Consider the following 12,812-nt stretch of genomic DNA (forward strand, 5'->3'; position numbering starts at 1 on the left):
GTGGCGCCCCCTCCTGCTCGGGTGGCGCTCGGCGGTCGTCGTCACCGGCCTATTAGCTGCCACCGATTCCCTTTTGCTTTTCCCTTTTTTTTATTTTGTGACACCTGTGGTCAATTAGCCATTAGAGGGGCTATTTAGTTTAGCTGGCCCGCTCCTGTTCGTGCGGGATTAATGATTGTTTCTTGTGTGACGGCTTGTGTTCATGTCGACGTTGTTGTACGCCGCATGTATTTTCTCCCCTGTGTGTGGGAACATTTGTTTTTTTTTGGTGAGTGTATATTAAAAACACCACTACCCTGTGTTCGCTGGTTCCTGCGCCTCATTCCTCCTCCACAATTACCAAGCCATAACAGAATCCCGCACCACGATAGAAGGCATGGAATCAGCGGGAGCAGCGGCCACTCCTCTGCCCTCGATGGAGGAACGCGTACTCCACCACACGACAGTCCTCCATTGCATCGGATCGGCAATGGACCAGATGATGGAGAGGATGGACAGATGGGAGAGAAGTGGTATCCTCTCTCCACCTCCACCTGCCCCGATACAGCCATCTTCGCCTCCCATGACGTCTGGCTCTGGCGCGCTTCGTCTGGCGCTCCCGAGGGAGTACGATGGGGCGGCGGCTGGGTGCCAGGGGTTTTTGCTCCAGCTTGAGCTGTACCTGGCCACCGTTAGACCTGCTCCCACGGGGGAGGAGAGCGTGAGTGCCCTCGTTTCCTGCCTGACGGGCAGAGCTCTGGAGTGGGCGAATGCGGTCTGGAACGGTCCAGACTCGGCGAGGGACCACTACCCGGAGTTCACCCGCCGCTTTCGGGCCGTGTTCGACCACCCTCCGGAAGGAAGAGCGGCGGGTGAACGGCTGTTCCACCTCAGGCAGGAGACGAGGAGTGCCCAGGACTTCGCGCTGGACTTCAGGACCTTGGCTGCTGGGGCGGGGTGGAACGACAGGGCCCTCATAGACCACTACCGCTGCAGTCTCCGGGCGGACGTCCGCAGGGAGCTGGCCTGTCGGGACACAGCTCTGTCCCTGGACGAACTGATAGATATGTCCATACGACTGGACAACTTGCTGGCTGCCCGCGGGCGTTCGGAGAGGGTCCTGCCCGTTCCACCCCCGTGCACCCCCGCCCCTACCCCTATGGAGGTAGGGGGGGCCGTGCCAAGGGGCACCGGAGGAGGTGGCTCCTCCTGCACCAGCTGTGGTCGGAGAGGACACACGGCCGACCGGTGCCGGAGGAGCCAGTCTGGGAGTCGAGATGGTAGGCAGAACACTTCTCGGTTACCTCAGGTGAGTCAGCACCAGATTCACCCAGAACCCCCTGTTGGTCATGTGTTTTTACCTGTTTTGTTTACTAAATTTTTTCCCTCTTCCCAGCATAGGGCGCTAGTCGATTCAGGCGCAGCTGGGAATTTTATGGACCGTGGACTTGCCATTAAGCTGGGCATTCCGCGGGTGCCGATAGATTCTCCTTTCCCCGTGCACTCCCTAGATAGCCGACCATTAGGGTCAGGGCTAGTCAGGGAGTCTACGGTGCCACTGGACATGGTAACGCTGGGGAATCATAAGGAACGCATTCGTTTTTTCCTTATTGACTCGCCTGCGTTTCCGGTGGTGCTGGGGGTCCCCTGGCTGGCTGGTCACAATCCCCGTATTTCGTGGAAACAGGGGGTTCTCCAGGGGTGGTCAGAGGAGTGTTCAGGTAGGTGCCTAGGAGTTTCCATAGGTGCCACGTCGGTGGAGAGTCCAGACCAGGTGTCCACCGTGCGCATTCCCCCCGAATACGCCGATTTGGCGATCGCTTTTTGTAAAAAGAGGGCGACTAAATTACCACCTCATCGACAGGGGGATTGTGCGATAGATCTCCAGGTTAACGCTGCGCTTCCCAGGAGTCACGTGTACCCCTTGTCACAGGAGGAGACGGCGGCTATGGAGACATATGTCACGGAATCCCTGGGACAGGGGTACATTCGGCCCTCCATCTCACCCGCTTCCTCGAGTTTCTTTTTTGTGAAGAAAAAGGAGGGAGGTCTGCGTCCGTGCATTGATTACCGAGGTCTAAACGCTATTACGGTGGGGTTTAGTTACCCACTACCTCTCATCGCTACGGCGGTGGAATCATTTCACGGAGCGCAGTTCTTCACAAAACTGGATCTCAGGAGCGCGTATAACCTGGTGCGTATCAAGAAGGGAGACGAGTGGAAAACCGCCTTTAGTACCACATCGGGCCATTATGAGTACCTCGTCATGCCGTATGGGTTGAAAAATGCTCCAGCCGTCTTTCAATCCTTTGTTGACGAGATTCTCAGGGACCTGCACGGGCAGGGCGTGATTGTATATATCGATGACATTCTGATATATTCCGCCACCCGCTCCGCGCATGTGTCCCTGGTGCGCAAGGTGCTTGGTAGACTGCTGAAGCATGACCTATACGTTAAGGCTGAGAAGTGTGAGTTTTCCAAACGAGCCGTCTCCTTTCTGGGTTATCGCATTTCCACCACGGGGGTGGTGATGGAGTGTGACCGCGTTAAGGCCGTGCGTAATTGGCCGACTCCAACCACGGTGAAGGAGGTGCAGCGGTTTTTAGGCTTTGCCAATTACTACCGGAGGTTTATCCGGGGTTTTGGCCAGGTAGCGGCTCCCATTACCTCACTGCTGAAGGGGGGGCCGGTGCGTTTGCGATGGTCGACGGAGGCGGACGGAGCCTTCAAGAAATTGAAGACGCTGTTCACCGACGCACCCGTGTTGGCGCACCCGGACCCGTCTTTAGCGTTCGTAGTGGAGGTGGACGCATCCGAGGCTGGGGTGGGTGCCGTGCTATCACAGCGCTCGGGTGCGCCATTGAAACTCCGCCCCTGCGCTTTCTTTTCGAAGAAGCTCAGTTCGGCGGAGCGTAACTACGATGTGGGGGACAGGGAGTTGCTAGCAGTGGTTAAAGCTTTGAGGGTGTGGCGGCACTGGCTTGAGGGGGCTAAACACCCCTTTCTCATCTGGACCGACCACCGAAACCTGGAGTACATCCGGGCAGCGAGGAGACTGAATCCACGTCAGGCGAGGTGGGCCATGTTCTTCGCCCGGTTTAGGTTTACCATCTCCTATAGACCGGGTTCCCTAAATACTAAGGCCGACGCGCTGTCCCGTCTCTATGACACGGAGGACCGGCCCATCGATCCAACTCCCATCATTCCAGCGTCTAGGCTGGTGGCACCTGTGGTATGGGAGGTGGACGCGGACATCGAGCGGGCATTGGTGTTGGAACCTGCGCCTGCGCAGGTGCCCGTGGGGCGCATGTATGTGCCGCTCGGTGTTCGTGATCGTTTGATTCGGTGGGCGCACACGCTACCTACTGCGGGTCATCCTGGTGAGGCGAGGACAGTGGGGAGTCTAAGGGGGAAGTACTGGTGGCCCACCTTAGCTAAGGACGTGAGGGCCTATGTCTCTTCCTGTTCGGTGTGTGCCCAGAGTAAGGCTCCTAGGCATCTACCAAGAGGGAAGTTACAGCCCCTCCCCGTTCCACAACGACCATGGTCGCACCTGTCCATTGACTTCCTGACAGATCTTCCCCCCTCTCAGGGGAACACGGCGATTCTGGTGGTTGTGGATCGGTTCTCTAAGTCCTGCCGTCTCCTCCCATTGCCCGGTCTCCCTACGGCCCTGCAGACTGCGGAGGCCCTATTTACCCACGTCTTCCGGCACTACGGGGTGCCGGAGGACATTGTCTCTGATCGAGGTTCCCAGTTCACATCCAGGGTCTGGAGAGCGTTTATGGAGCGGCTGGGGGTCTCGGTCAGTTTGACCTCCGGTTATCACCCCGAGAGCAATGGGCAGGCGGAGAGGGTGAACCAGGAGGTGGGCAGGTTCCTGAGGTCGTATTGCCAGGACCGGCCAGGGGAGTGGGCGAGGTATATTCCCTGGGCTGAGTTAGCCCAGAACTCACTTCGCCACTCCTCTACTAACATATCACCCTTTCAGTGTGTGTTAGGTTACCAGCCGGTCCTGGCACCATGGCACCGGAGTCAGACCGAGGCTCCTGCGGTGGAGGACTGGGTCCAGCACTCCAAGGAGACCTGGAGAGCCGTCCAGGACTCACTAAAGGAGGCCAGTGCGCGGCAGAAGAGGAGTGCTGACCGCCACCGCAGTGAGGCGCCCGTGTTCGCACCGGGAGACAGGGTCTGGCTCTCGACCCGGAACCTGCCCCTCCGCGTGCCCTGCCGGAAGCTGGGGCCGCAGTGTGTGGGGCCCTTCAAAGTCCTGAGGAGGATAAACGAGGTGTGTTATCGGTTGCAACTCCCTTCCTATTACCGTATTAACCCCTCGTTTCATGTGTCTCTCCTCAGGCCGGTGGTAGCTGGTCCCCTTCACGAAGATGAGGTGCCGGAGGTCCCTCCGCCCCCTCTGGACATCGGGGGGTCCCCGGCGTACAGCGTAAGGGCCATTCTGGACTCGCGACGCCGGGCGAGGGGCCTACAGTACCTCGTGGACTGGGAGGGGTACGGCCCGGAGGAGAGGTGCTGGGTGCCGGCGGCGGACGTCCTGGACCCATCTATGTTGAGGGAGTTCCACCACCTCCGTCCGGATCGCCCTGCCCCTCGCCCTCCGGGTCGACCTCGAGGCCGGTGTCGGCGCGCTGCGGGAGCCGCGCGTCAGGAGGGGGGTACTGTCACGATTCCCACCGACGGTGGCGCCCCCTCCTGCTCGGGTGGCGCTCGGCGGTCGTCGTCACCGGCCTATTAGCTGCCACCGATTCCCTTTTGCTTTTCCCTTTTTTTTATTTTGTGACACCTGTGGTCAATTAGCCATTAGAGGGGCTATTTAGTTTAGCTGGCCCGCTCCTGTTCGTGCGGGATTAATGATTGTTTCTTGTGTGACGGCTTGTGTTCATGTCGACGTTGTTGTACGCCGCATGTATTTTCTCCCCTGTGTGTGGGAACATTTGTTTTTTTTTGGTGAGTGTATATTAAAAACACCACTACCCTGTGTTCGCTGGTTCCTGCGCCTCATTCCTCCTCCACAATTACCAAGCCATAACAATTTCACAGAAGTGTGATTGACTTGGAGTTACATTGTGTTGTTTAAGTGTTCCCTTTATTTCTTTGAGCAGTGTATAATAGGGGGGATATCAAAAGCTTAAACTTTCTCTATACATATATATTCTCTCTGCAAATAACTTAGATCCTTGACAAACACTCCATAACCTCAACTTGATCTCAGAGGAACCTAGTATATCTCCAATGATATTCATGTTTTTTTTTATGCTATATGTTCTGTTACAGGCTCTTGTGATGAACAGTGTTTACAAAGAGAATGACATAACAAATTGTGTTTTTCAGGGACTTGATGGAAGGCCTGGCCCCAAGGTGAGATAGTCAGGGCTTGGATCTCCTCCTGCCCCTAAAACAAAACAACACAGGGTTCTTTAGGTTACTGAAGCTGCACTAGAATGCCCTGTCATTCCAACTTTAGCCCTATTAGATAATGAAATGCTGGGTGGAGAATAGTGAATGGAATGTGTATTTATAGAAAGTCAGAGACAAGATGGATTGTAATTCACAAGGAAAAATGTAAGCACCAGCTTGAAATTGTGTTTTTGTCAATGTCTCACAGGGGGAACCAGGTGAGGGAGTGAAAGGAGATAAGGGGGATGCAGGTGACAAAGGTCTTCCTGGGTTAAGGGTAAATATTTCCTATTCCGTCTCACTCAGACTGCATATCAGGGTTAGGGTCAATTCGGAATTTCGGAATTTAATTCAATTCAATCCATCATTTGAAATACTAATTTGAATTGGACACACCCCACAGGAAGCAGAATTAGAATTGAATTTGAGTTAAAGGAAGTAGAACTGAATGTAAATACATTCTGCTGAGACATGAAGCATAACATTATCATTCCTTTGACTAATCTTTTACCAAAAGCATCTTACACTTATTACTACAAAGAATACAGACACCATTTGATTACAACTGAAACATGTCACACATTATTTATTAATATTTGTGAGATTAGGTTGATTCCTTCCATTCTGTAGTGTTTGATGCAATCTGGGAAATGTATTTTATTTCATATTTAATAAGGTGTAACTGAATTATAATGTGTAAATTAATTATAAACATAAAAAAGTATCTTAGAATATGTAATTATTTGTAATTAATTTAGAGAGAATTAATCTTTAAAAGTCAAATGTTTCATCGATATGTTTTACATGTTATTGGTCACATACAGTATGTCAAGATAAACATATATATTTGAATGTAGAATAAATAGTCATTTGAATTTCATAGAATTTTATTTAATTGAAATCAATTTCCAAATTCCAAAGTCATATTCAAGAATTGAATAGGAATTAAAGAATAATTCGCAACTCAATTCAGAATTGTCCCCAACCCTGCTGCATATCATATTACAGATAACATAACTGATTACACTATTTCTGCACACAGGGTACCCAGGGTCTTCCAGGTTCTATAGGATTGGTTGGTCTCCCTGGCACCAAAGGGGTAAAGGTTAGCAGCATTTTTCATATGCCCTGTTTTTGTGGAAATGGAAAGAGAATGGGAAAGGGGGATACCTAGTCAGTTGTACAACTGAATGCATTCAACTGAAATATGTCTTCCGCATTTAACCCAACCCCTCTGAATCAGAGTGGACAGGGTATCAGAGACCCTTCAGAGACATTTTCCAAAGTAAACTGCTTCTGAATGAACTTGATCATATTTAATTTCTTCAACAGGGAGAGCAAGGATTGCCAGGATTAGATGTAAGTATGTCTAAATCTGTCACATTTCTTTGGAGGGATTTGAATTCCATAATTTAGAATTTGTATTAGGTTATTGAATTTAATATTTTAGAATTTGTATTGCACAAATTAAATAATTTAATTCATAAATGAACTTTGATTTGAAACTGAATTGAGTTAATATTGCATTCAGTTTAATCATTCAATTTACATTTCATTGAATATTCAGTTTCAATATGGTAGATATTGCATTAATTTTCTATGTATCAAGTTTACAACTATGGTATAATTAAAGTTGATCAAAATGTCATATATTCAACTTCAGTTTTCAAATTCAGTTCTCTAAATTCAGATTCAAAACCAGAGACAACATCCTGGTACTTTGCCAGCCAGGAAAAGTAGAGGAGTACAGGTAGAATTAAATGGTCACTGTGGTAAACAGAAGCTTCTGGTGGTTTCTGAAGCCATCATGGCATGTTTCATTTATTTCATTCCTATGAATTTGTCCGTTCAAAACGGTTCAAATTTTGCCTATAAGGGATGTGCCTTCTATTCCCCTCTATGACACAGTCTTGTGACATGCAGGATAGCTGGTTTGAACCCTGTCAGTCACAAGAGCAAGATTAAATACGGAGTGGAACAGCTATGACAAGGCTATTCAACTGTATTCTTATGGGGGCCAAATAGTGTTTTTTGTAACACTAACAACCAACACAGTCTTTTAAAGACACTTCATTAACCACCACCTCTTTCCATGCCAGGGTTTCCCCGGGCTGATGGGACAAAAGGGGGAGAGAGGGGGCAGAGGAGACAAGGTGGGTATCAGGCACAACAGTGGCTACTGTGGCTGTGATTATTCATCTTCTTTACCTAACATTATACATTTACATGTGAGTCATTTAGCAGACGCTCTTATCCAGAGCCACTACAGTTAGTGCATTCATCTTAAGATAGCTAGGTGGGACATCCACATATCACAAGCAAAGAGCATTTTTTCTCAATAACGTAGCTAACCGGTGCCCCCGCACATTGACTCTGTACCGGTACCCCCTGTATATAGCCTCCACATTGACTCTGTACTGGTACCCCCTGTATATAGCCTCCACATTGACTCTGTACTGGTACCCCCTGTATATAGCCTCCACATTGACTCTGTACTGGTACCCCCTGTATATAGCCTCCACATTGACTCTGTACTGGTACACCCTGTATATAGCCTCCACATTGACTCTGTACTGGTACCCCCTGTATATAGCCTCCACATTGACTCTGTACCGGTACCCCCTGTATATAGCCTCCACATTGACTCTGTACCGGTACCCCCTGTATATAGTCTCCACATTGACTCTGTACCGTAACACCCTGTATATAGCCTCCACATTGACTCTGTACCGGTACCCCCTGTATATAGCCTACACATTGACTCTGTACTGGTACCCCCTGTATATAGTATCCACATTGACTCTGTACCGGTACCCCCTGTATATAGTCTCCACATTGACTCTGTACCGGTACCCCCTGTATATAGTCTCCACATTGACTCTGTACCGGTACCCCCTGTATATAGTCTCCACATTGACTCTGTACCGGTACCCCCTGTATATAGTCTCCACATTGACTCTGTACCGGTACCCCCTGTATATAGTCTCCACATTGACTCTGTACCGGTACCCCCTGTATATAGCCTTGCTATTGTTATTTTACTGCTGCTCTTTCATTATTTGTTACTTTTATTTCTTATTCGCATTTTTTTTTTTAACTGCATTGTTGGTTAAGGGCTTGTAAGTAAGCATTTCACTGTAAGGTCTACACCTGTTGTATTCGGTGCATGTGACAAATAAAATTTGATTTGATTTGATCAGTAGAGTCAGAGCTAGAAGGGGGGGTCAAGTGCACGTGCTGGTTACGTTTTTTTTGGGGGGGGGGGGGGGGGGGTGTCGAGGTGAGTAGGAGGAGGATTATTTATAGTATAATCTGGAGAAGAAATGAATGCTCGATGAGAGACTTGTCTCCTCTGTGGGTCTCTGTAACTTGGATAGTAGATTTGATTCCCTGGACCACCCATATGGAAAACATGTTTGCAGCCCTGACTGTAAATCGCTTTGGATAAAAGCGTCTGCTAAATTGCATATATTATTATTATTAGGGCTGCCAAATGATGAAAAATAATTTATCGAGTTAATCGCAGGAATTGCTTTGATTAGTCACGAATAATCGCAAATTCAGAATTTACTCAAATTACAAAAAGCATTACAAGAATAGTGACGTCTTGATTTTTTCCAAAGTAATGGTTCAGGAAAATTCATGAAGCACAATTTCTTTAACATCAATGTCAACATGTTTTGACATTGCATTGTTGTTTTTATTTGTATACATTATGTATTTTGGATGTTTTCAGACTATGCAATATATATATATGTTTTATTATGCACTAAAATGACAAAAGGTTAACCTAAGTTAACTGAATAACTCTAAAAGCCCTAATTATTATATATTATTATTTGTCTCTCTTCTCTCTCAGGGCGACAGGGGGATGCTGGGAAAGAAGGGACTGAAGGGACAGAAGGGCGAGCAAGGCCCCCCTGGACTGGACCAGCCCTGTCCTGTGGTATGACACTTCTTCCTGTCTCCTCTTCACTCACTCTTTACTCTAACACTGCCTTTTCATTCAAGGGCAAACCTTTCTTTCTCTAAATAACACAATTATTAGGTTCCATTGGAGTGTAGATGTTTATAGTAATATGAGATGTTTACATAATGGAAATGTTTATATATGACTGAGATGTTTGTATGACTGAGGTCAGGACTTGAGTAAGTGGCTATAGACAGACAGTATACAAAGCACTGTATCAACTGAATAAAGGAGTGACATTTTCGGAATGGCTCTTGCTGACAGGGCACCAATGGGGGTAAAGAACACCCTGGGGAGGCGGGGCAACCCTCAGGCGCCCCTTGCCCCCTGGTATAGTATTTCTGCTTTCTCTCTTTCTGTATTTCTGTCCCCCACCCCTCATTAACTCCATCCCCTGTCTGTCTTCCTGCTTTCTGTGATGCAGTGGTAGCCATACTTACCCCCCCCCCCCCCCCCAAAAAAAAAGAAACCCGCACACTGCTCTTGCTAGTTTCCCTTTGTTTTATTCAAGCTTACGTGTTGGCCTCTTGGCCTTGGCCCAAGCTTTTAAAGGCACCTGCAACAAGATAACTCAGATATGCGAGTGCTTTTTAAAAATGTTGAGCCATACTTAGTTAGACATAATTAGCCAGCAACAAACCAGCAAGACACTGGGTCTCCTAATTGGTAGTCTTATGTTAGCGGCAAAACACAATAGTCAGATCCTCAAAACATGATAACCTGGGCCAGCATGTCTACCACTGCAGCGGAGCTACCTGTTCTTTACTGTGCTGAATGTGCTCATCCCTGCCTGTAGTCTAGCTGAACAGAAACTGTGTTTAAACTCTTATCACCGGGGGTGGGTGTGGTGTCTAATGTTGTGACATCGGTGTTGTGCTCCTCCTATGTGAAGTAATGTTGTCAGTGTTTTACGATGTTACGTCAGCTACTGAATCATGTCATGAGCTGGGATGTCACTGGTTTTAACCACTGTAACATGGTATTAGTTTAATGGATGGTTTGACAGCATGACTGCTGTGTGCTGTTAGATATCCCTCCTCCTAGCCCTTTGTTGTTACAGACCATCTGTATTCATCTATTGGCGATGCAATACTGCATGTGTTTCTTTTCCGTCACCAGGGTCGGGATGGATTACCCATACCTGGATGTTGGCATAAGGTTTGTACAGCAACACTACTTCTATGAAGCCATTTTTGGGTGTTAGGCTGTATTAAGGTATCTGCATACTAGGTTCGGGTTTGCTCCTAGCAGAACTTGGCTAGGCGAAGTGAACATCTGTGCCTTAAAAAACTAGAAAAAAGCGGGAATAGTACTGTTTTTCCATCTTGAGAAGCGTAGTCAGTATACACTTCCTCAAAATAGTCAGAATTCATCTAAGATAACTCAAGAAATCTGTCATTCATTTTGACATTTTTGCCGAAGAGATCTTAGTCGCCCAATTTTACATCAAACTAAGATGTTTGGTGCAGTATTTTTCTATGAAAAAATGTGTATGAAAACGAGTCGTCTCTCGTTGAATGACAACAAACACTTAATTGAAGAATCCCTACTGTTGACCAATGACCGACGAAGGGGCGTAGACTTCGGCTACCGACTTTGGCTTGCCTCGAGAAAACATTTGTGTGCACAAACAGCCGAAAAAACCCTTGTTGAATACCATAAAGAACAAAAACGGCACAAAATGTTGTTAGAATGTATGCACGAACTGTTTCAGATGGGAACCATTCAGACACCTTTAGGGGTGTTTAAGAAGTTATATTTCAGCTTACATAGTGTACAGTGTCATTGTACAGTATTATTTACCTGACAGTGAATGTATGTCTCTGCTCTTGCTCTTTTTCAGTGATGACTGACCCGGGACATGGGATCTGTACATATCGATATATATTTTTCAAATAAAACTCAAATGTTGTTGTTTTTTTGTTGCCAATTCTAATTTAATATATTGAGTTTTTCGTATTGGAATTTGGATTGTGGGTCTATCACAATCCATATTTTTTACTTTTAGTATATGAATTGAAAACTAGTTTTTTGTTGTTATGAGATTACTTAGAGGAAGGATATCATGCACACAAAGAGGGGAGACTGGTGACAAACGGAAAGCAGCAGCAAATGCACTCAACACCTACCGGATGGACAAATGTTGCTGCTTTCATCTATACGGGGAGAAATAAATAATTGATTCTGACTAACAGGCTCACTAGTGTTCCCATACTGGAGTGTACAACTCAGCCTGCACCTTGCAAATACATCTACCCCATCACTCCTGTGACCGCTTTGCTTTGAAAGGACCAGTCCTCACTGCAGGGACCCAATGCCAGGTGCCTATCCCAACCTTAGGAGAGAGGTATGGGGAGGCACAGAGGACGGCCCTCACAGTGGAATAGGAACCACACAGACTGACTGCGTTGGACAGAGACAGATGACTGGAGGGACTTGATTCAAACACCAGATCCCTCACAACAAATTACAGACAAACACTAGCTTAGATGAATGGATTTATTTCAAGTAATTGTAAATCCCTTACCAGTGTGTTATCCATTACATGAGGTTGTATGTTTTTGTCATAATGTGTGTTAAAACTAATCAGATCTGAAATGAACCAATGTTTTAATACCATGATCTTTCGATGGCTTTTTAGATTTAACCTTTGTCAGTAGTCGTTTTCTTAAATGTGTTTAATGTTTAGATCAATATTGGTTTAAAATGTTTTAGAATGTTTATAATGGTTTCAAAGTTGTTGCATCAAATGCTTTCTCGTTCCTCTGAGTGCTCTAACCAGTTAATTGATACAGAACACTGTAAAACTTTGTAGATAAATATTATGAGATATTCCTGTGTGTAGGTTTTGTGGAAATTCCTTAGATCTTTCTTATATTCAAGTTACATAGCCCCTGAAAAAGTTAGAGCTATTCAAACAGTCATATTTCAATTTTCATGTAAAATGAATGATAGCAAGCCTAAAAAGGTTAAGGATTTTTTAGATCTGACATCAAGGTAGAAAAAAAATACATATTTTCAAACCTACCAGGTGGGCTTATTGGGCTAATTATTGTTTGTTCTAGAAACATGCAGTATTGAAGTTGTCAGTCATATTAAATACTATCTCAAATGCACATTGTTGTCTTTTTAATTATGAAGTTTGAGTTGTATTTTATCTAATGTTGGTGGTAAGGTCATAGGCATTCATGGCCTGCTTCATGTTATAAGAAGCTAGCTAATTTGTTTTAGATATATAACTACGGAATACATATCAGGAATAATGTCATTCCTCCTCAGACCTCACCCCTTCCCTAGTCAAATATCCCCCCTCCCCTAGTCAAGTGTCACCCCTCCCCTAGTCAAATATCACCCCTGCACTCGTCAAACCTCACCCCTCCCCTAGTCAAATATCACCCCTCCCCTAGTCAAATATCACCCCTGCACTCGTCAAACCTCACCCCTCCCC

The 12,812-nt window shown here is 46.7% G+C and overlaps 1 protein-coding gene across 1 annotated transcript in view; it reads left to right on the top strand.

The window, feature by feature from the left end:
• Positions 1–12,480, top strand: part of LOC106563761 (uncharacterized) — a 33,673-nt gene extending 21,193 nt beyond the window's left edge. The window contains exons 18-25 of the mRNA XM_082958286.1: positions 5,329–5,355; positions 5,603–5,671; positions 6,437–6,499; positions 6,727–6,753; positions 7,494–7,547; positions 9,254–9,340; positions 10,484–10,522; positions 11,208–12,480. Of these exons, the coding sequence (XP_082814412.1) occupies positions 5,329–5,355; positions 5,603–5,671; positions 6,437–6,499; positions 6,727–6,753; positions 7,494–7,547; positions 9,254–9,340; positions 10,484–10,522; positions 11,208–11,210 (369 nt within the window). The 3' untranslated portion in view covers positions 11,211–12,480. The remainder of the gene's footprint in view (positions 1–5,328; positions 5,356–5,602; positions 5,672–6,436; positions 6,500–6,726; positions 6,754–7,493; positions 7,548–9,253; positions 9,341–10,483; positions 10,523–11,207) is intronic.
• The last annotated feature ends 332 nt before the right edge of the window (positions 12,481–12,812 follow it).

Source organism: Salmo salar, chromosome 11 (assembly GCF_965601325.2).
Source record: "Salmo salar chromosome 11, fSalSal1, whole genome shotgun sequence".
NCBI lineage: Eukaryota > Metazoa > Chordata > Actinopteri > Salmoniformes > Salmonidae > Salmo > Salmo salar.